The sequence below is a fragment of the Fragaria vesca genome, linkage group LG6 (assembly GCF_000184155.1).
Source record: "Fragaria vesca subsp. vesca linkage group LG6, FraVesHawaii_1.0, whole genome shotgun sequence".
Taxonomy (NCBI): Eukaryota; Viridiplantae; Streptophyta; class Magnoliopsida; order Rosales; family Rosaceae; genus Fragaria; species Fragaria vesca.
In genome coordinates, this window is record NC_020496.1 from 4,706,488 (window position 1) to 4,727,649 (window position 21,162).

The window sequence follows — 21,162 nt, forward strand, 5'->3', positions numbered from 1 at the left end:
GTATTGAAAATTTGAAATGCATAAATTTGTAAGTGACCTCGAGGCCTAATAGAGAAAATTTAATTAGTTCTCCATCTAAACAATTATCTGCAGAGTACACCCATCACAAGAAAAGAAATACTTGAATCACAATGCATCCTGCAGAGGCAGCACAGCTAAGCAACAAAGACTTTGATGGGAATTGTTTTTCCTGATTAGTAATGTAAGATTCTCCTCCTCACCCCTCATCTGGTAATAAATAAAATCAAAATATGTCTTTCTAGTTCTTACATGAAGGGAACAAATAAGAGACCTGACAGCTCAAAGTTTAAAATATAGAGAAAAGACACTGACCTTGTAACAGGAGACCCCAGAAAAGGAGCTTGAGAGTTCTAAGAATCACCTTCTTGACAGCCAAAAGTTGGTCTGGTATCCTCTATAAGAAAAATTTAATCACGCAACGAAGGAATGCATAGCAGTGCAGTGACTAATGACACTATTGAAATTTTCTGGAGACACAATTAATAGATGAAAACCAAACCTTGAGAGAGAGTGCAATAGACATTCCCACAATGAAGAGGAAAAATGGCATCACAAAGTCAGCGAGATTGCAACCATTCCAGGGTGCATGACCAATCATAGGCCATTCTCCACCGGCATCATCAACCAAAATCATCAACTACAAAACAATTTCACACATCAAATTATGCTGTGAAACCAAAACCATAGAACTAGAATAGAGTATTTACTTGAAAAGCGAGTTTTCTATTCAGTTTAGTTAGTGAAAATCATGGACATAGAAAGAAGAAAGGAAACGAGTTGAGTACAGAAACAGTGAGGCCTCGGAAGATGTCAAGGGAAGCTAAACGTTTCGGTTTTGAAGGCTTCTGGTCGGAAATATCGGGTTCCGACACGATGAGATACTGTTGGTGAGCCGTGTCGGGTTTGATTTCGGCCATATTGCTATATGAAACAGCGAGTTCAACAGTGGATGAATGATATAAGGGTGAGCTAGGACTATAGCTAAGCTTGTTTGTAACTTACAAGTTGCAAGAAGATAGGTCCACTGTCACTGTCAGTCTACACCCGGATAGTGTTGAAAGACTGCATGGCTGCGTGCCCGCCACACTAACCATCCACTGAAATGCAGGAAAAAATACCAACAGAATACGACAACTTCTACCATGCTTAGGAGCATCATTATTTATTTAAGAGCATATAAATTTGAAAAATAAAAGAATCGTTGGTATCTTTTATCAACAAAGAGAACAAATGGACTAATGTTATGAAGACCTCTGGTCAGCCAGCACCCAATCCCGGTTTTATCATCAGAGAGGATACACTTCAACAAAAGGCAAATTCCCAAAGCCTTATCAAGTCCATAGAAGAGAGACTCCCCGCCTCCCTAGTAAGAGCAAAGGTTGGGAGAAATGCCTCCTGGAGCATATCAACATATGATTTGGCTAATTTGCATCATCCCAGAGAGTGACAAACACAAACAGAAAACTAAGCACCAGATTGAGTTGGCCAAGCAACTCAAGGATGATGTTTTCAATTGAAATCTCTAGAAAGAATAATGCACGGAGCAAGACGTTCATCAGAATACATATAGTTTACAAACTCCCCAACATCTTCCACGAGTAGGAAATCAGCCACAATCCTGTACTATACACAGACATAGATATCAATTATATTACAATGCACAGAATTGAGGGAGAAGCTCCAATAGCAGAGGACATCACTCGTGAAAAAGGGAATGATAAATAAGCAAACCCTCTATGCACAACTGGCATACTCATGAAATGGGTCTACATGGGAGAAAAATCGTCCTCTCAGTCGAACGCCTTAGAGTGGAAAGGGTGAATTCACTTTCCAATGCCAAGTTCTTTTGTGATATCTCTTGTCAAGCTGAACTGTAAGGTGCTATGCCATGGAAATAGGGTGCGAGTAACTGGAAGCTTTCTACGAAGATCCTGCAGAACATTCATTTGTTAAAGTTTAAAGGTTCTGTCACTGCGTGAATCTAATCAGATATTTAATAACGAATACTGGTAAGGAACTCGTAAAGAAACTTTGTTCTGGGAAGGGTCAGTTTGAATGGTACCTTAAAAGTGGTATCAGGCAAGTTTGAATAGGATGCCTGCAGGAGTAAATCTGTTAGTAAGAATCTCAATATGTAAAACAACAAACTTGAGAAATCAGCAAATGTTGAACCTCAAGAGATGCTAAGTATTCTGCCTCATGTTGCCTTATGATGTTGCCTATGGTAATTGCAGAATCTTCAGAGGACTGCAATGAGGTGGGAGAAGAGGGCATCAATGGTTGAGAATCACATGCTTAAGTTATGGGGAAAAATTAATAAAGAAATGCAGCAGCCACACAAATTTTCTGTCAAAAGATTGTTAAAAAGCATGACATGGGAACTGAACGAGATAAAAGATCCTCATAAGGTCAGATAAATTGTAATCTTCTCAGACTTTAGATTGGTTTGCACTCTTTTCAGACTTTTTAGAAGATTAGGAACATCAGCTTAATTCAGAGATTTGTAGGCTACTGATAAATAGTAGCACTTGTTTACAACATCCTAGTAGGACCAGACAAGATGACCCAGCCAACCAATATATAAATTCTTTACTGTTTACCAACTTAGCAACATCAACTGCCATGTTTATAGCATTACGTTTATTAGATGAGCACTGCCTACCAGTCATGAAGGTTTCTTTCCTTGGTAGCCTAGATTAGAGTTGATGTAGAAAGTGATATGATTCCTAATGCATTAAGTTTCACAGACCTTGCATGATACATCTTCCCAAGTTATACCAAAATAAAATAGCAAAAGTCACTCCACCTGAAAAATTGTTGAATCTTTGCATTCATGGTTTGTATCTAGCTGCACATTTCCCTCCTCAAAATAATGTGCACCCACCTAAACCAGAAGATGAACACAGAAAAGTAACAGTTTGTTCTTGGTTAGGCCTTTATGCTGGGAATCAAGCATTTCGTAACATAAATTGCAAAGATATACATACATGTTGCATAACCATCATGCACCAAGTACAAAACAAACAATACCTGCAGTTTGCCTTTTAATTCCAGCACTTGCATTTCATCTTTGAACTCAATGCTCCACACTGAACGCCAACTACCATTGCTATTTAAAGAAAAAAGAAAATCTACATTATATTCCTTATATTTATAGCTAGGAACATACCTGGTATAACAACAGGACAGTGTAAATTTAACTGGTGTTGGGGCAGACTAAGTGCATTGAAATATAATGATAAGAGCAAAAGAGCATTTGTGGGCTGGGTAATTAACTTATTTCACACACCAGAAATTTTGTGGGCTATATCTCGCAGCTGAAATCACTACTACAAGCTCAAAGTCAGAACCTGGGCCCTCCACATCTTTACCATTCCCACAGTACACCGAGCAAACTCCTTTTGGATAAGCTTCACCCACATATCTAAGTATTTCTCCATCCAAAGCACACCTGAAACAAAAGAATAAGGAATTACACAACCCTAACCAAAAACACAAAAACACAGATGAGCCGGCAATGCACACAAAAATAAAGAAAAGACAAGTAAGGTCCATTTACTGTTACACATCTATCAATAGTTGTTAATTCTTGTACGGATATCAAAAGAGCACAGTCAAAACTTAAATTGATGATAAGAAGACTTATTGGATAGGTCCCTCCGACCATTTGGCAAGTAAAGATCAAATATTGTTACCAAATGAATCAAAACATAGTTTGTATCAAAGTTGACACCATAGTAGAAGCGATTCTAAAACCTTAGCCACATTAAAGTACATCAATTAAGCACGTGACCGTAACTGCCTACGACAAAGCTGAGCAGTAGAGTTGCTATATCCTGGAGCATACAAATGCTCAGTTTGGCTTTTAAAGATTTTGGAAAAACACACTTACAGAAATTCTTGCAATAAAACTTATAACAGTGTACCTGAATTCCTCAACATATGCAGATGAAAGTTCCTCATCCAATGCGGGTCTCACGTCTGTACAAACCTGAACCAAATTTACCATTAAATAGTTGGTAAAAGATAACTTAGATGAAAAAGTCAAAAAAGAAAAGAGGTGACACAAAGAAACAAAACAACATCTTTGATGAGAGGTATCATATATAGACTCGATAAATATAGATAAATCAATCTCAAAAGCTGTTGGTGGTTCATAAGTAACTATTATGACAGAAAGAACTAATAAATGCATTGATGCTTAATATAAAGATACCCTATATGCAAGGGCAGCAGCTGCGCCCTTCTCAGGGTTTGAATCCCTTTGCTTCGAGCAAGCAAGCAAATACAAAATCCGAAACTACCCTATACTCTAAACCTTAAACTAAACAAACTCCTAATCTTCACCTACTTCTCAGCGCCATCAATAATGGAGGAAAAGTACAAGACTTGCCTGTTTGATATGGTCAACCACAGCAACATGAGCAGTCCTGGGATCAAGATACTCAGTCCCACTGAGCTCTCCGTAAGATGTAACAAGAACCTGCTCACACAAACATGCAGCAACATATAATCCAATGTATCTATCACATTACATATATAGAAACTCGAAAAAATTTCGCAAAATTTGACAAAATAGGAGCTTCAAAATCACAGTTTATAAACTCACATCTCCAATTCCACTAGGCATTTCCAGCGAAATCATCTGGGATTTGTTATAGAGTGGGAAAGCCTCTGACAGCGCCTCTTCGTACAAAACGTCGTCGTTCAGTACCGCCTTCACATCTGCGCAATGTGATCCACAGGATCGAACAAGAAACCGAAACTTTTCAACATAGAGCAAATTTAGAAACTGCTACGATGCAAACGGCGTCGTTTACAAATTGAATTTGGGATTTGGGATGAAAGGAAATGGATACCTTCGGCGACGAATTGGATTTCGCCGGGAGGAGAGTTGAGGAGGAACCACTTGGCTATATCAATCTTCTGCTTCTCGTTTAGCTCTGATTCTTCCTCGTCCGCCATTTTTTCTCTTTCTCTCTCTAAAACGCAGTCTGAGATTGATTTGAAGATTCAGGGGGAGAGGGAGAAGAGAGGAAGGTGTTTCTTCCGCTGGAACTGTGAGAATCTTGGACCTTGAGTTTGAGAGCGGAAATAGAAATGAACGGTGCTGATGTGTTTTACATGTTTTGAGAACGCGTCGCAGAGGATAGTAACCGTTTTGGGAGTTTCAAGTGTGTGCTACTTCGATCTGTAAAGGGAGACTTGGGAGCTGTGTGACGAGAAATGATTTTGATTGGTGGGGTTTTGGTCTTTGTCAATGCCCGCTGAAACGCTGCCGTTTTGTTGTTCCCTGATTAGGGTTTGCAATTAGGGATACGCTCCCCGCCTTTAAGCTCAAAACCTTTCTTTTAGGTAGATCAAGGGCTTCCTAGTTCCTACGTAGAGATTCAAAGTTGGAACCAAATTTGCCAAAGTGCCAACTATCAATTTTGTCCAATCAACTCTCTCTCTCCATCTCTCTCTTTCTCTGGCAATGTTTGATTGGTTAGTCATAGATGACCACCAAATTTGATGGTTGGCAAATTTGGTTCCTTTAAAGTTGCATTGCAATACAGTGTTCGGCCACTTTAACAACTTCGTAAATTGGACTCGCACTATAAAATGTGCACAGTTGTGTAGTAGTAGAAATTGTTAGTATGGAAATACCCTAAATAAAGGGGAAACAAGCTCAATGTGGATCTTTTGGACTTCAATTATTGATGCTCAAAACCATTTGAATGGAAATTCAGACCAGATAAACTTCAGCTTCGTAAAATTCATCTGTTCTACATATGGAAACGGCAGACAGTTTGTTTTATTATAACCTTCCTTTTGAGCTAAAAAAACACCCTGACCAAAATTGTAGTTCATTTATAGATGAACACCCTAATTACTATTTACATCAGCCTCTAGTAAAGTTAAAAGCAAGAAACAGACTAAGAAATGTCAGGCATAGTTCCATGGCGATAGTACATTGGCTTCAAGAAATTGGTTCCATGCTTTCAACGGGCCAACCCTTCTACTACCACTCTCAGAGGTTTCAACTGCTCTATGGTTCATAAATAAGCCTCTGGCTGCAAATCCCATCAGCTCCGTCGGTTCCATAAAACTACGCATCCGTGATGCAAACCAGCCATCTTTTGAGAAACCCGCTCGGAACCGATCTAAAGACCTAGGCTCCTGTGTACTGGCACCAACTAGTTGTTCCGGAGTCTCTTCCATGCCATCATTTAGCAATGGGATCCCTTGAGCCAACTTGTCAACCTGAACTTTCAGTTGATGTAGTTGATGACCGATTCTTGAGGATACTGCGTCATACAACTTTCCTCTTGATAAATGCTTTGCTCCTTCATTATTTAGCAAATCGTCAAAGTAGATTGGATCGCCAATAACCACAGTCACCTACATTTTCAAATTACAGGTGAAAATAGTAAGCACGCGGAAGAAGGAACAGTTGATATCAAGGCCTTAAGCAATACATGACTTGTTATCAAGGCCTATTACATATGGTTGCTGCAGTATCAATAGTTTCTTCAAAACTTCAACTTCAAACCATGGTTACAAGCACTAGACTACCTACCGTCTTGCCAATCCTTGGGAAGCTAGCACCAATAGGCATGATGTCTTGCATCCCGCTATGTACAAATGGAACAACCATGGGAATATTGTCAGCGTCAAGGACCAACCTGTCAAGTCAGAATATGCAATAAAAATCAACCAATGTTTTAACAAATAGAATTGAATCCAAATGCAGTTGTATTCAATTTGGCATAAGTTACCATTCAAGAATACCAGATATCTTACATAAGAAACTCAAAGACCGAAGCTTGGGAGCCAACCCCACATTATTATTCACAAAAAAGTAAATATCTTTGACAACAGATCCTCACCTCCCAACACCTCTCTTGGATGACCCCAGGGTTTTTCCACCATCTCGAGAACGACTACCTTCTGGGAAGATGTGAACCCAGCCACCTTGATTTAATTTTGAAATAGCAATGTCCATACCCTGAACCAACAAACGAATAAAGATGAGAAGCTAAGCATGGTTATCAGACTGAATGACTATGAATACAAATATAAATGAACCAAAACAAATATCAATAACTCGATTCTATATAGAGTACATACAACAAAAGAAATGACTTTCCACAACAAAATTCTTTAGTCCAATGACCATAGAATAGGAGACAAAACAATAGCTGTGAGTGTTTCAGTAAAGCCAATGTACAAAAGAAATGTACACTGTACAGTTTTTTTTTTTTTTTTTAAAAAAACTTATCTATCTCTCAAAGCATTTTTAATATGCTAGGGCCGTTGGGATTGCTCTCAAGTCGTGCACAGCAGCTTCAGAAACAATATGAATTCTAGGGTTGCAACTAAATTATAAACATTTAGGAAAGGATGAAAGAGTACCTTTTGATAGATTCCTTCACCACGAGCAACTGGCAAAACTTTGACAGATCGGAAAAATGCTGAAGTTACAGGATTCGAAAAACACCGATCAGATGCACATAGTGTCCACCTCAAGTTCTTAGCATCCAGAAGAACATTTGGAGGAAGCAGTGCAGCAATAACAAGCGGATCATCCATAGAAGCCACATGATTGCTAACCTGGAATAGTAATAAAGTACACTACAATTTAACATGGGAAACCAGAAATAGAGGAGGTCCTGGAGGAGCATATGGCAGTTGAAGGAAAGAGTAACCTTTATGTACATCAAGTTTTAGATATATTAAATTGAATAAGGAGGTTATACCGTTATAAGAGGCCTGTCTTTGGGTCTGCGAAGCAAAGCGTCATGCAATTTTTCCAAACCATAGACCTGTCACACCCAGAAAATCAAATTACTACTGCCCCCAATGAGTCAATGACATATAAATTAAACATCTTGGGAAATTAACAACTCCACACACCTGAACTCGATTTAATCCATTCATGAACACATGGCAAACATTGCCAATGACCGGCACAGCAACAGCTTGGACCATGCGAAGAATGGCCGACTCTTCTTCAGCATTTATTTCCTTGCCCACTGCCAATCACAATCAATCTTTAATTATGGTTCTTATGAAAACACATAACACATTGTCTCATTGTACATGTTATAGGAAGCACAAACACAGCAACTGAACAAGTATTATTATGAATACTCGCAGAATCTTCAAACTCAAAGGTTTTCATTTCATTATGTACATCATTAAGAACTAACAGAATGCAAGCTAAAAATTTGAACTTTAACAACTTCAGATATAATTAGGCTCAGCCTCTCACTCAATCTACCTAATTACTAACCCTATAACTCCAGCAGAGAGTGAATTAAATCAAATGTGCAAGATTTACTAATCAAAACTAAAATTCATAATTTCCTTCAAAGCCTACACTGACGTCACCGATCACCGATCGCGATCATATCAAATTGCAACGATTAAACACAGAAACAAACCAATCAAACTCCAATGGCTACCAAAATCTCAACGAAAATCAAAAACACCGAGTCTGAGCAAAAGCACCGACCTCGTTTGCGATAGAAGGCGGTGGAGGACGGAAGCGAGTCCCTCTTGAAATCGCGGAAGCGCTGGAGCCACCGCTGCACGGTGGAGGCGAAGTAACTGTCGGTGAAAATCGGGTGGCGCCTGAACCGGCGGTCGACCTCGACTCTGAACCGCTCCCGGAGCCGGCGCTGTACGGAGAGGGCGTTGCTCTTCCACAGATCTCCCCGCTCAACCCTCGCAGCCGCCATCAAAACGACGCCGTAAAGATCAACACAGAGAAAGAGAGAATGAAATGATGGATGAGAGAAAGTAGCTGAGCGCGAGTGTAGAGAGAAGGAAAGAGAGACGAAGAAGAAGAAAAGGGAGTGTGTGCGGCAAAGCTTGTTTTGTGTGAGGGAACGGTGTAGTACTAGTCTACGTGCGTGGTGCGCAAGTAAATAGTTGGTTTCGTTTTGGTTGATTTTTTACTTTTACTTGCTCCCCAATATTTCCTATTAACCCTCGGAAAAGTTACTCTTTTGTATACTTTTTCCTTCGACTCATGATCACAGATCATAATCATGGATGCTGATCATACATGTAAAACTGGCATAAAGATATCGTAAACATGAAAGTACTGAATCCTAGTGCTGGAATCTTGCAATATAGAAACAAGTATTGTTAACTGAGAGAATGAGAGAATTAGATGACATAGACATGGAGATTGATATGGAAGAGGGAACACCAGTCTTATTCTTTCACAGGCTTTATTTGCACATAGCAATTGTGTATGAAGAACAATTAAGACAACTTCTATGCCAGGTCTTGTACTCTAAAATCTAAATAATAGGAGCTGAAACAAAAGAGAAGAACAATTTCTGCTCATATAAAAGTGCCGCTGACAAAACAGTAGCTTAGAAACCAAATGCAGAGATGTCTTTACAGCCAATGCCTCGTTACTAAAGTTTTCAAATCTAATGCTGTTACAAGTCACAACTCTGGCTTTATTTGTCGAACTCCCATAGAACACCTCCGTCCTCTGCAACAGAAAAGAAGAACACATTAGCATAAGATCTATTCTGAAAACACACATGAACAACCAAAGGATGATACTTCAAAATTTCCAAGAAATGGAAAGTATAGGCCAGCAGTACAGACAGACTACATTTTAGAATGCTTAGCAAAACATTACATTCACTGGTAATAAGAGGTTCATAATTTGTTATAAACACAGAACAGAACAGGTTGAGTTCTACCATAAGGAAAAAAAAAAAACAAACAAACACGGAAACAAAAGGGCGCACCTCTAACTTTCTTGTTTATCCACATCTCCACCAGCATCCCCGCACCAATTCCGCTAGCAATACATGCACTAACAAATGTAAAGTTATAAAGTCGGGATCTTCGAGGAAGAAAATAGCACTCTGGAATCTGCCTAATCTTCCTGGGAAGCCGCTTCTTTATCCCCGGTTTGTCACCAGGGTTCTTCTGCATATCATTACCAACAGCTTTCCAATCCACCCCTTGCAACGGGTCTCTTGGCTCCTCGGTGCCCATTTCTCTTCCCTTCACAGCCTGCACAACTTCTGATGTTGCAGACTGCAAGCAATGCAAGAAACACCAGTAAATAAGACACCCAAAAGACAACAACCAATTCGATGCTAACCAAAAGTTTGGATCCTAAACTCAATTACAAGTCTTTTTTAGAGGAGACAATCGAGTGCATCAGCTTATCATCAAGGAGTTCTACCAAACATAAAAATAAGATCTGTATTCAAAATTACACATAATGAAATCGAAACTTTAGATGAATCCAAAATACTTCTCTTGTTTTGGTTTAGATATTCCGGAAAGCTTAAAACTTGATGCGCTAGTATCTTATGTTAGTCAAACCAAACTTAAGAGATGCAGTGATGATAAACCCTAAACCCAAAACCCTTAAAACATATAGCAAAATGCCCTAAATCCTCGAATTGGGGACATGGGTATATACAACAAGGCACTTTGAGACTGCATTAAAGATCACAAACTACAATATAAACTGCATAGACTGAGATTTTGGCTGAAAATATACTCACAGCTTATCAAGACTGGTTTGATGAGAAAATAGAGGAAGAGAAAAGTAGAGTGTATAAGCAATTACCTTGAACTTCGAGCCTTTCTGGCGGCGACGCTATCTGTTGATTTCTGATTAGAAAATGATCGGAGATTTTGCCAAATCGGCCGGAGCTGAAATACTGGGAAAAAATCTGCAAGTGTGTGCTGCATATTTTCTCTTCTTTCGTTTTAGTAGGCGAAGCCCAAACCCGGATCCGACCCGGATGGTTGGCTGACCTGCCTGACATGTCGGGTCATTTGTTGTTTTTTTTTTTTGGTAAGATGAGCACACCTAAGAAGTATCAGCCAATTTCACCAACCTTAACCATTAATTATCAGCCAATTTCAGATTAAGCCTTGTTTTGATGATACTTAACCAGCTTAGTATTGAAATCAGGGTTCAATGCTGCAAATGCAATGACTCGTACAATCTAGATAGTTGAAGTGTACCCTGAAATTGTTATGTTCATTTTGTAGAAGACATGCTTAATCTTAGCTCTGCTTTGTATATCCCATCAGATCCTTATTACAATATGGGAAGATATAATGTGATCCTTATTACAATATGGGAAGATATAATGTTTAGCAACAGTCAGTTGAGTTACATAAATGATCAGGCTGTGCTCCACACCTAAGAAGTAGCAGAGCCACACGAGCCAAGACTCGCAAATGCTATCTGCCACCAGTGAAAGCAAAACAAATGATCTCTCACCTTCTGCAATCATACCGATTACCGGAGGAATCACCCCGCTTCCATAATTCCAATTTGATTTCGGCAAATATCTCATTTCAGGTTGATCCACGATAGCATAATCTGCAACTGGCGACCAAAGCAATTAGAAGCTGATCGCATCCACTCAGGATGAAAAGAAAATGAGCAGGAAATGTTTTACAGATATATGACAGAGCAGCGATCACCATGTACATACATATGGCTACTTCGGACTGAGCATCAGCAAATGAAAAGTTGAAACTTCGACCCTGGATTTCCCACAGCCAAATAGTTGACATCAACTGCAACCTCCCCGAGATCGTCTGGTAGCAGAATGAAAAGTTTTAGTTTCTTAGCCTTCTGGAACTTCTATGAGGAGAAGACATGGAATAAGATATGTTTAAATTTCCAAATACCAAGTGGGACTAAAAATGATCGATGGAAGTCACACCTTCATATATGGTCCTTGCAAAATTTACATATTCTGGTATTAGATCTCTGTAAATGATTCCATCTGGACGGGCATCCAGCACCACCAGGACACCTGAAAATTAGTAATCCAAATTACATAAATTTTATTGCAAAAAAACGATCATGTGCTTCACTTTGATAAATGACCAGTGTATATCTCAGTGAAAATCTTTTGGAGGAAGAAACTGACAAGAGTATTCTGATTTGACAGACAAATGAATGTGCTTTATTCATGCGATGCATTGTAGTATTCTGGTTGCTAATGCATCCCATACAAACGCAAACCAGACCTCCACATTTCTTTCAGATATTAAACTGAACATGCTGCTCATAGAGGACTAACCCACAGGTGACTTGGTCTGTCAGTAACTTACATCCCATAAAGTTTGAAACTCTTTATTGGTTCAGGAAGACATTTCAACTTCTTATAAATTCTTATTGTAAGGAAGAGGTACCTGGTGCTTCCCAGCCTTTGGCTGAATTGCTTGGCAATGGAGCTAGCCAGAGGATATTTCGCAGGTTCATTGAGTCATCATACGTCACATTAGACCCTGAGAGAGGTGATATTAGAACAATGTATACAAGTTTCAGTAAAAAGCGCTTACCTTACTCTCAGACTATTGTGATTGCTTGATATGCTAAATCTAATAATGTGAGCAACAACTTAGGAATGGTTACAACGAGGTAGCTTCTTTCTTCATTGATCTATTTTGTTAACAGATAAGCCATTACTGAAAACAAAACACCTAGTATTTGTAAACCTTGAACTAAACAGTAAAACAGAATCTAATAGATCCTACTAATATAAAAAGTGTTGTCTGGAACTTTTACCTATTTGACAGTAACCCATGTTGTATGGAAATACTTCTTTATCATATGCAGGGTATTCTTTCGCATGAAACCTGCCAAACATAAGAAAAAAAGATTCTTAACAGAAGAAATGACAGGTACAAACTGTTTTCTGTTCAATTTCGTATCATATTTGCACAGGCTCCCTTATAGTACCAAAAATTTTACAAGATGTAGTGAGAAAGATACCAACTTACAATATACCAAGTCTTCCGGTTTCTAAGGCAAGAAATAGGTGGCCATGGAACAAATCATAGCGACTCAACGACACATTCAACCCAACAGTGGGACCGCGGGAACGAATAAGTTCAAATAAAAATTCAAGATATGAATTCAACTCCTGCAGTACGAGAAAAGAACGCTGCATCAATCAAAAGAGAGTTTGTCCCATGCCTGGAATAACATGAAAACAAAGTTTCACTACTTTGATGCAAACCTCACTAATGAAATGTCTGCCGTATGGAGTTCTGGTAAGCTGACATCGGTTTTCTTCGCATCCTTCAACATCAGGTACCTAATACACCACTAGAATAAACATCATCCAGTTACAAACCAGATATTATATGTACTTCATATAAATTGTATGCAATATCACCATGTAACTGGAACACCATTAATACAAGTATATTTAACAACATGCTGGGTTATATTTCTAAAACTGGCGACATTAATTCTCCCAAGTGTAGACGAAATGCCAAAAGGGCTAGACAATGAGGACCAAATCAGAAAATATTGCGAGGAAAAGGAATTTCAAAGCAGTCATTCACCCAACACCAACTTATCACAACGACGCAACACCAAGGTACAACTTTGAGCATAATCTGAGCGGCCCAACCGAATCATATCAAACTAGCTAAGCAATCAACATAACCAGCCCTGGGGTCACGTGAACAAGTCAACAAGGTTCTTGGAACTCCCTTATTATCCAGGTTACCAAGCAGCAGTGACCCCAAAGTTTGGTTCTTTATTAGTATTTAGAGTATATCATCATCTTATAAACCCAATTTGTACATAATACTCTCTGCCTCTCAGGGCTTCAAAAGACAATACTTGGCTCCTTCTCCTCATAAACATACATTTCCTACATCCTACATCAACCCAGCTATTCATTCCATTAATAAAACTCTAAAATTCAACTCTCATTACTGCTTTCCCTTCAAATCACTAAAGAGTATTTGCCTCTGAAACCTTAGGACTACAAAAACAGCACATCCCGGAACTAAATGCACAAAAACAAGACATGAGAAATTACCAAAAGCAAAGATAGAGTTAGAGACTGACAGTGATCATTGTCGGATCCAAAGCCCGGTGAATAGCAGCCGGGTCTCCGCCGGAGTCAACGGCAAGGCGGGCCAGGTCCAAAACCGGCTGTGGGGGCCACCAAACAAGCTCATCCTCCTCCGCTCCTCGTTGACCCTTTTGCTTCAACGTCAAGAATTTTCTACCGGGAAACTTCTCCGGGACTTTGGGAGTAAAGGGTACGAGGAACTTGAAGCAGGAAGTGAGTTGGTGGGCCAGGAGGGGATCAACGGATGAAGACTGGGATTTGGGGCCCAGCAGAGAGAGAAGGTCTGAAGGGGTGGCTTTGGGAGATGGTGGAGATTGTTTGAGAGAAGAAGAGGGTGTGATTGTGAAGGAGGAGTAGGAAGCTGTGAGAGAGAAGGAGAAGAGAAGTGTCAGTCTAAGTGACACAGAGGCCTTCCCCATTTGCCTCTCTCTCCCTCTCCCTCGACGCAGTAGTTTGTGAGAATAGTCTTATATATGGTAAAACTCACCAAGTAAGTTTTTACTTTTTACTATTTGTTGACGAGGACCATAAAGAAATTCCCTAAGCAATTACAAAATGTTTGCAAGTATTTTTTTTTTTTAATCAAAGTTAAACGATTTCATGCATCTCAAGTAAAGATTACATCGTGAATCAATCTATTGTCTTGCGCATAAAAGACAAATAAGATCTTTGATCCACATTTGGTAATATCCTCATTACACGTTGGATGTAATTTAAAAGTGATCGAACATAATTTATTTTGTCAGTTGCCGACCACTATTATCAGTCTAGAGGAGTTATTGGATTACTTGGAAGCAAGAAAAGTGATTAATATTATAGCTCTTGCGTTGAAATTTAAGTTTCAACTCTATGTAATTTTGTCGCTTTTGACAGTTGGTGAAATTGACAACTGATTGTAACAAACCAAAGTTGTCACATTTCCAATTAAGCTGAAAATTTAGACGTTTTATGGCAAAGGTTGTCACCGATATTGATTCCTCTCATTGTGCCTCACTTCTCAGCTATCCCAAAGATAGCAACTCATGTAGATCGTAATAATAATATGTCAAGAGAGACTTATCACAATAATATTTCATAAATTTCACTTACAAACTCTCACTTACGAAAGATAAACTTTTATATTGTTAAACCAAATGGTACTCGATCGACTATTTTCAGAATTTTGAAAAAGCAGTAAAAGGAAAATCCAACATAGCAATGCAAGGTGAACCAAATGTAGGGGAACTTCATAGAGTTCACTATGAATATTGTATTAGAGGAATATTGCAGACCAGTGTCTTCCAAGTCTAGCATTAGAGGTAATCTAAGCATATTTTTAAATTTATTTAAAAATAATCTGCTCCATTTTTGCTTGGATTTATGACCGGACCCTCAAGCATGAGACACCATCTCAATGAAAAGCTTAGTGATAAGTGATCAATGAAAATTTTACATCATTAACACAAAACAAAGTGAGACGCTGTAAGTTTCAGGTGAGTTTGCGAACCCTCTAGATTGCTCGACAGTCGCTTCAATTTGATGCCAACTACACTGTTCAGTCTCTTTCGTCTAAATCTTTGCTCATAAACAGGTCACTCCCCGAGCTGATATTGTTTTACTCCCATCACTGTGATGCTTCAATGCTTCAACCAATTGTCCCATCAAGTGACCAACCATGTAACAGCTTCTAAAAATTTGCTATACTGTGAGAAGCATTAAATCAGAAATCCAGTTAAGAGATGCTTGCTACAATAAATATTCCCAGACAACAATCCCAAAACATGTGCCATTACTAGGACCCGAGAATGAGTGAAAGTATAGCTTCTAAGCTAATCCTAAAGTATCGCCTTTATTTACATTTTCGCCCTCATTGGGACTTACCAAGCACCTGATATTACATTTATATTCCTCTCCAGGAAAACTGAATTTTACTGGTTTGTTCATACAGTTATCGGAAATAAATAAATAAAGATTAACTGGCCACGTTTGCCGGAAGTCTTCAATCATACCATAATCGATTCACATTAAAGTCACACGTAAACACAAATCGAAATTCAGAGAGTCAACAAAACCTAAGTGAAGTCTAGATCAGCTCATGGGTACATACTAAACAACTAGTTGAATAGCATCATCCTATGCCTATTTAATGATCTTCTTTTAATGCAGAATACACCCATACAAATGCATGATAATTGCAACATTATCCTCATAAGAGCACTACGAGTTCTAGTAATAAAAGCTCGACGCAAACGAACGAAGTTATCTATGGCAATGTATAAATCTCAGTATTTCACACTAACAAAATGGTTCATGAGTGAAATGTGACTTTTCCATCACTAGTTACAGATAATGATATTGGATGGTAGAGCAAAGACAAGAGAGGGCCAACATACCTATAATGACAACATAGCATCCATGTTCAGATAGACTAAAGTTCATCTACAACTTTGACACCAGCATTCTTGTCCCAATCCTCAGGGGAGGCTACATCTGCCATAATCTTTTCTTGACCACGCCACAAGACCTGCATGCAACAAGCATAGATTGGTCAACTTTCCACAGCTAGTGAAAAGCCACAGCACATAACAATCCAAAAGCATAGCACTTACTTTGTCAATAACACCGAATTCTTTAGCCGTTGTAGAATCCATATAATATGGTCTTTTCATCAGGTTAGATACAGCCTCCACGGACTAAAATAAAAATAAAAAGATAAACCACACGAACAAAAAAAAAAATTCATCAACTTTTATCTCATATTATTACATCTTATAAAAGAACTTACATTTCCTGTGTGCTTGGACAGAAGTTTTACAAGAGTGTCCCTATTTGTAATTACCTACAAATAAAGTACTCAAGGAGAAGTCAGTGCTCAGTTGACAAATATTGTATTACAAGATGAACAGGTGATCATGACTTGATTGAAACCTTTTCTACTCTATCTCCTCTGAACAAGTAGAGAGACCAAGCAAATAACCAGATATTGTGCAAGTATGTGCATAGGATAGGAACAATGATTAAAAACATATTGAAACTGTCAAATTTTTGCCCTATTTTAATGGTGGAAGCAATTAAAGTGAGACTGACCTCTTTCGCACGAATAAGAACATCGCTCGCAGGCATCAGACCAGATGATGGGACACGAGGCTGCTGGATCATGGCTGAAACAGGAGTGATGGAAATTGTTGGCATTTTGAAGGTCTATAACTTAAATTTTTTTAACAAAATGCATCATACCTTTGGCATGTGGCATCATGAACCGGTTTCCCTTAGTTCCTGCTGCAAGCAATAAACAAGCTTGACCTATAGCAGCCCCAACAGCAACAGTATGTATCTGAATAAAGATCTATGTTATAAACCCAAAGATAGAATATTTATCATAACACATGCATAAGATACTCATACTTCTGAATGCCAAATTCCTTAGAATAATTGGTCAAGAAGGAAGAAATATCCATTCATATTGTGGGTAGAAAAAGGATAAAAAGTTAATTGTGCAAATAACACCCACAATACGCTACTTAATTTATGAATAAGACTCAACAACGACCAGAGTATACAATGTCAAAACATCGCAGCTACTTCTGCCACCAAATAATTGTTATTGTACACCAAGGGAACAGAGTCAGACACTGCTAAAGCCCACCATCTATGATATGCATCTTCCTCATAGCCAGGTTGCTAATCTAGAAACATTCCTATGTAGCTCAAAAACCACCAATGAACAATAACAACACCACCGCCACCAAGATAGAGGATATAACTAAGTAAAACGCGAGAGTAGCTACAATGGAATCACCTCATTTTTCAACTGCATCATCGCATCATAGATGGCAAAACCCTCCGACTCCATGCCAACCTGAACAGTAACCGTAGGGAATACATGAATAAGAATAACTGGTCAATAAGGAAGAGATATCCGTTCATACATATCAGCTTCACTAGACGTACCGTTTCACCATCATCACGTGTTGTTCCAGTTGAATTAATATAAATATAGATCGGTTGTTTCGGATCCATCCATTGCAGATACATCAGCTCTGCAACAATAAGCTCTGTGACTGCTGGTACGAGCTGAAACATAGAAGGTTCTTATGAGAGATTCAGTCACATGTCCCTAAAAAGGTCTAGGAACCAAATTACTCAACCAAGACAAACACTTTTCCCTTTTTATATTTAATGTCATTTCAATTCTCAGCCTAAACAAGATCAATATGACAAATTCAGATGAACTCTACAACATGATATCTACAACCGACATAAGCACAAAGCTCGAGAGAACTTACAGGCATGCCGATATAAACTATTCTGCCGTGGAGTAGCAATGAGGGCAAATCCGGAGGAGGCTTCTTTGGTCTATGCTCATTGTAAGAAACTGATCTTTCCACCTATTCCAAGCAGTTCATCGAAAATAAGCAAACATTACAATCATAAAAACAATATCAATATAACAAAAATTAACCAAATAACAAGCTCTAATTACTGTTAAACATTAAAACATCTAAACTCAAAAATTCAACTTCAAAAAAAAAAATTAAGACTAGTACTTGGGCAGGGGTGGCCATGAGCTTGGGCTCGTCGAAGATATCCAAGTAAGGAAGAGAGTCGGAGTTGTTGGAGGGGCGGTTGAGCAATGTTTCCGGCGAGTTGACGGCGACGGAGGCGAGGCGGGAGAGGAAGGGGTCTCTAGGGTTTATACGAGGGATTGGGATTTTGGCTTTGGCTCTGGCGTTGAGGGAGCAAGAGGTTGAGAAAGTTTGTGACTTTCGAGAGGAAGAACAGGTGGGTATGCAGATTGGTATCTGCAAACTGCTCGCCATTTTTGGAGCTCAAGAGAAATGGGAGTGTTTGCTTTTGGTGTTTTTGTTGGAAGGTTTAATTGGCTGGGAATTTTTGATGGCGTGGACGATTTTGGGCTTCGGGATGGTGTTGACTTATGGGTAAAACCAAAATGGCCCATACATGTGTTGAGCCCAGCCCAACATATATTCCGCCCATTTAAACACAAAAACGGATACGCGTCATTATGAGTTTCTTGTATTGTATTGTATCTCATGTGCATTTCAATGTATGAAAATGTGTTTGTTTCTCATTAGCTATCACATCTCTCCCCCTTTGATGGTTTCATCTCCGCACAGCCTTGGTTTTAAACGATTGTTTGCTAGAATTAAATTATTTAATGGGCAATCAGATTATAATAGGTGATATTTAGATTATTAGCTTGATTGAACGTGATTGTGTAATGGTGTATGATCTTTACACATTACCCTAAGAAAGTAAGAATATTAAGGCAAACTTGATAAACGAAGCACACTATTTCAAACAAGGGTACATTAAAAAACAATACACACTATTCCAAACAAACTTAAACAACATTACACATCTTCTTAAAAAAAATATATATAAAAAATAATAATAATAATACACACTAAACAAAACAAACGTGCGAACCCAACACCAGCTTCAACATGCACAGAAAGTGGTTCGACCTTATTCTGTCGCTGGGGTTGCATCTTATTGATCAATGAAAGAGGAAACAACAATCTAGCTTTCATGCATTCATCTTTTGAACCAACTCGATCACAGTGGCACTGAATCGATAATAACTGCAGCAACACTATCTTTAGTCATCTTCCCAACCCGTGTGAACCCATCTTCTCCTTTGTAGAGGAGATCTGCTACTCTTGTTAAGTTGAGAACGCGCATAAGAACCGGCATCGGCACAGCAGTGGGTTTAAGAAATTCCTCGTTTATATCCTTCCATGATTCCACAATTTGTTTGTTGAACACATCAATCGCCTCTTGTTCTGAAACACCATATTGCTTCGTATAGCAATCAATGCTAGAAGGTGCATGCCCTCCTCTCTCTTTCTCAAACTGCAGAAGTAAAATAAACCAAAATGGTACGTTACCGAAGGCGATCATGACAGAACTAGAATTCAAAATTAACTGCATGGTGTATATATAAGTACCTTGGTGGAAACAATGTCATCCATGAGCCTAAAAATGATATTAGAAGCTCGAACAATTTTCGGGCCATTCGACAACCACTCAAATGAATCCTTTGTAACAATATCCCCCATGCCAAGTAATGAAATGGTTGTTAGAAAAGTGTAACTAATAGAAACCGTTGCAACACTCATATATTCTTCCATGCTTGGAGTGCGTCCTTCGTGCAACCACCGAGCTTCGTTGAAATACGATCGGGCTTGATCTTTCATCTGATCGAGCAAACATATATACATGTAACTCATAAGCTAATGAACTAGAAATAAAAAGGTTAAATACATCGATCATTTGTGTGTTACGTACAGCTTGTATTGCGTAGCAAACTCGGTAAGATCTTCCTTCTTTCGCCAACACTGTGTCCATTTCATGAAAAACATTCAAAAGTTCGTAATAGAATATTTTCAAATAGTCCGGCAGTTCATCTATGTATTTGACATCCCACCTGAAACATAATGAGAAATTTTCATAAATGACCAACTTTAGGCCTATAAATTGATTTTTAACCTTATTTTTTTAAACAGATGAAAAATGACCATATGAATGAGGAAAAAGTCTTAAGTGCCCCTTGTTGAAATTCTGTGTAATCCATCAACCAAATTCTAGTTAATATTATCTAAGGGGGGTGTATTGTATTTGGATTCATACAGACTTATTTTAATCAATTGACTTTTTGAAAAGTCTATAGACTCTTTGAAAAGTTCATAGACTTTCACTGATTTCTTAAAACCATCGATTTTTAATCACAGACTTTAACTGATTTCTGAAATCTACAGATTTCATATGAATGACTTATGTAGATTTCTTAATACTTACAGAGTTACATAAAAGGAAAAAAAAATAAAGATGCAATGACAAACACATAATGACACTGATTATAAGTTTAGTGCTCATCTATCTAATTTCGATGCATACCGTTGTAATATTTGATTGAAATACATAAACATAAGTAACAAAAAAAACTATATTAACTTAACAACATGCATACTTGTACGTTAACCAAAGACACATATTCTAAAGTGGGACATTAGATGTTCACAGTTTAATTCATGTACGCTAATATAATAATATATGATCATGTGGTTCTAATATCAAGAGTTAGTATATAACATTTAGGTTATCGAGGGTTCCAAGCATTACAATTGAAATACAACAAAATATTAATATTCAAAAACATTGAAAAGAATAGGTAGAATAGAACATTGATAGCACAAAATATTATAAAAAGAAAAAAAGATAGATGTATTGTAGGATCAACCTATTCACATGTAAAGAGGAAAGT

The 21,162-nt window shown here is 38.3% G+C and overlaps 6 protein-coding genes and 1 non-coding gene across 7 annotated transcripts in view; all 7 read right to left on the reverse strand.

Annotated features, from left to right (window-relative positions):
• Positions 1 to 967, reverse strand: part of LOC101308689 (heparan-alpha-glucosaminide N-acetyltransferase-like) — a 3,428-nt gene extending 2,461 nt beyond the window's left edge. Inside the window, exons 1-3 of the mRNA XM_004302340.1 lie at positions 807 to 967; positions 521 to 658; positions 334 to 415 (exon numbers count right to left, since the gene is read on the reverse strand). Coding sequence (XP_004302388.1) covers positions 334 to 415; positions 521 to 658; positions 807 to 938 — 352 coding nt within the window. The 5' untranslated portion in view covers positions 939 to 967. The remainder of the gene's footprint in view (positions 1 to 333; positions 416 to 520; positions 659 to 806) is intronic.
• A 515-nt stretch (positions 968 to 1,482) lies between these two features.
• Positions 1,483 to 5,151, reverse strand: LOC101308980 (F-actin-capping protein subunit alpha-like). Its single transcript, XM_004302341.1, has 10 exons — positions 4,881 to 5,151; positions 4,631 to 4,746; positions 4,415 to 4,504; positions 3,948 to 4,012; positions 3,311 to 3,472; positions 3,052 to 3,130; positions 2,828 to 2,905; positions 2,194 to 2,268; positions 2,084 to 2,119; positions 1,483 to 1,952 (listed from the first exon to the last, which is right to left on the reverse strand). The coding sequence occupies exons 1-10, from the start codon at positions 4,984 to 4,986 to the stop codon at positions 1,845 to 1,847; spliced, it is 915 nt and encodes a 304-aa protein (XP_004302389.1). The 5' UTR covers positions 4,987 to 5,151; the 3' UTR covers positions 1,483 to 1,844.
• Positions 5,152 to 5,693: 542 nt separating this feature from the next.
• LOC101309266 (tafazzin-like) lies at positions 5,694 to 8,869 on the reverse strand. The gene is made up of 7 exons (XM_004302342.1): positions 8,522 to 8,869; positions 7,921 to 8,039; positions 7,764 to 7,829; positions 7,420 to 7,617; positions 6,894 to 7,012; positions 6,584 to 6,689; positions 5,694 to 6,405 (listed from the first exon to the last, which is right to left on the reverse strand). Exons 1-7 carry the CDS (start codon positions 8,745 to 8,747, stop codon positions 5,950 to 5,952), a joined length of 1,290 nt encoding a protein of 429 aa, XP_004302390.1. The 5' UTR covers positions 8,748 to 8,869; the 3' UTR covers positions 5,694 to 5,949.
• A 311-nt stretch (positions 8,870 to 9,180) lies between these two features.
• Positions 9,181 to 10,744, reverse strand: LOC101309556. The gene is made up of 3 exons (XR_184858.1): positions 10,622 to 10,744; positions 9,783 to 10,077; positions 9,181 to 9,517 (listed from the first exon to the last, which is right to left on the reverse strand). It is a non-coding gene; the product is annotated as an uncharacterized LOC101309556 (transcript).
• Positions 10,745 to 11,012: 268 nt separating this feature from the next.
• Positions 11,013 to 14,336, reverse strand: LOC101309846. Its single transcript, XM_004302343.1, has 8 exons — positions 13,889 to 14,336; positions 13,044 to 13,121; positions 12,805 to 12,947; positions 12,590 to 12,660; positions 12,214 to 12,309; positions 11,739 to 11,831; positions 11,505 to 11,610; positions 11,013 to 11,395 (listed from the first exon to the last, which is right to left on the reverse strand). The coding sequence occupies exons 1-7, from the start codon at positions 14,312 to 14,314 to the stop codon at positions 11,528 to 11,530; spliced, it is 990 nt and encodes a 329-aa protein (XP_004302391.1). The 5' UTR covers positions 14,315 to 14,336; the 3' UTR covers positions 11,013 to 11,395; positions 11,505 to 11,527.
• A 632-nt stretch (positions 14,337 to 14,968) lies between these two features.
• On the reverse strand, positions 14,969 to 18,702 carry LOC101310135 (ATP-dependent Clp protease proteolytic subunit-related protein 3, chloroplastic-like). Its single transcript, XM_004302344.1, has 10 exons — positions 18,422 to 18,702; positions 18,161 to 18,262; positions 17,826 to 17,948; positions 17,674 to 17,733; positions 17,112 to 17,208; positions 16,962 to 17,035; positions 16,660 to 16,713; positions 16,484 to 16,567; positions 16,268 to 16,398; positions 14,969 to 15,577 (listed from the first exon to the last, which is right to left on the reverse strand). The coding sequence occupies exons 1-9, from the start codon at positions 18,692 to 18,694 to the stop codon at positions 16,303 to 16,305; spliced, it is 963 nt and encodes a 320-aa protein (XP_004302392.1). The 5' UTR covers positions 18,695 to 18,702; the 3' UTR covers positions 14,969 to 15,577; positions 16,268 to 16,302.
• Positions 18,703 to 19,454: 752 nt separating this feature from the next.
• The window catches only part of LOC101310428 ((-)-alpha-pinene synthase-like), a 4,292-nt gene continuing 2,584 nt past the window's right edge, over positions 19,455 to 21,162 (reverse strand). The window contains exons 5-7 of the mRNA XM_004302345.1: positions 20,187 to 20,325; positions 19,847 to 20,095; positions 19,455 to 19,751 (exon numbers count right to left, since the gene is read on the reverse strand). Of these exons, the coding sequence (XP_004302393.1) occupies positions 19,455 to 19,751; positions 19,847 to 20,095; positions 20,187 to 20,325 (685 nt within the window). The remainder of the gene's footprint in view (positions 19,752 to 19,846; positions 20,096 to 20,186; positions 20,326 to 21,162) is intronic.

Bases quoted from the DNA above. Each gene is read 5' to 3' on its own strand.
- LOC101308980 (XM_004302341.1), bottom strand. From the start codon at position 4,986: ATGGCGGACGAGGAAGAATCAGAGCTAAACGAGAAGCAGAAGATTGAT. The intron at 3,131-3,310 runs GTGTGTGAAATA...TTCTTTAAATAG, and splicing joins TATAGCCCACAAAATTTCTG to CAATGGTAGTTGGCGTTCAG. The intron at 1,953-2,083 runs GTACCATTCAAA...AATGTTCTGCAG, and splicing joins TGCCTGATACCACTTTTAAG to GATCTTCGTAGAAAGCTTCC.
- LOC101309266 (XM_004302342.1), bottom strand. From the start codon at position 8,747: ATGGCGGCTGCGAGGGTTGAGCGGGGAGATCTGTGGAAGAGCAACGCC. The intron at 7,830-7,920 runs GTGTGTGGAGTT...TGGGTGTGACAG, and splicing joins ATGGATTAAATCGAGTTCAG to GTCTATGGTTTGGAAAAATT. The intron at 7,618-7,763 runs GTATAACCTCCT...TTACTATTCCAG, and splicing joins AAGACAGGCCTCTTATAACG to GTTAGCAATCATGTGGCTTC.
- LOC101309846 (XM_004302343.1), bottom strand. From the start codon at position 14,314: ATGGGGAAGGCCTCTGTGTCACTTAGACTGACACTTCTCTTCTCCTTC. The intron at 13,122-13,888 runs GTCAGTCTCTAA...GTGGTGTATTAG, and splicing joins TGGATCCGACAATGATCACT to GTACCTGATGTTGAAGGATG. The intron at 12,310-12,589 runs GTAAAAGTTCCA...CACCTCTCTCAG, and splicing joins CATGGGTTACTGTCAAATAG to GGTCTAATGTGACGTATGAT.
- LOC101310135 (XM_004302344.1), bottom strand. From the start codon at position 18,694: ATGGCGAGCAGTTTGCAGATACCAATCTGCATACCCACCTGTTCTTCC. The intron at 16,568-16,659 runs GTAAGTTCTTTT...TTTTTATTTTAG, and splicing joins TGTCCAAGCACACAGGAAAT to TCCGTGGAGGCTGTATCTAA. The intron at 16,399-16,483 runs GTAAGTGCTATG...TGTTGCATGCAG, and splicing joins AATTCGGTGTTATTGACAAA to GTCTTGTGGCGTGGTCAAGA.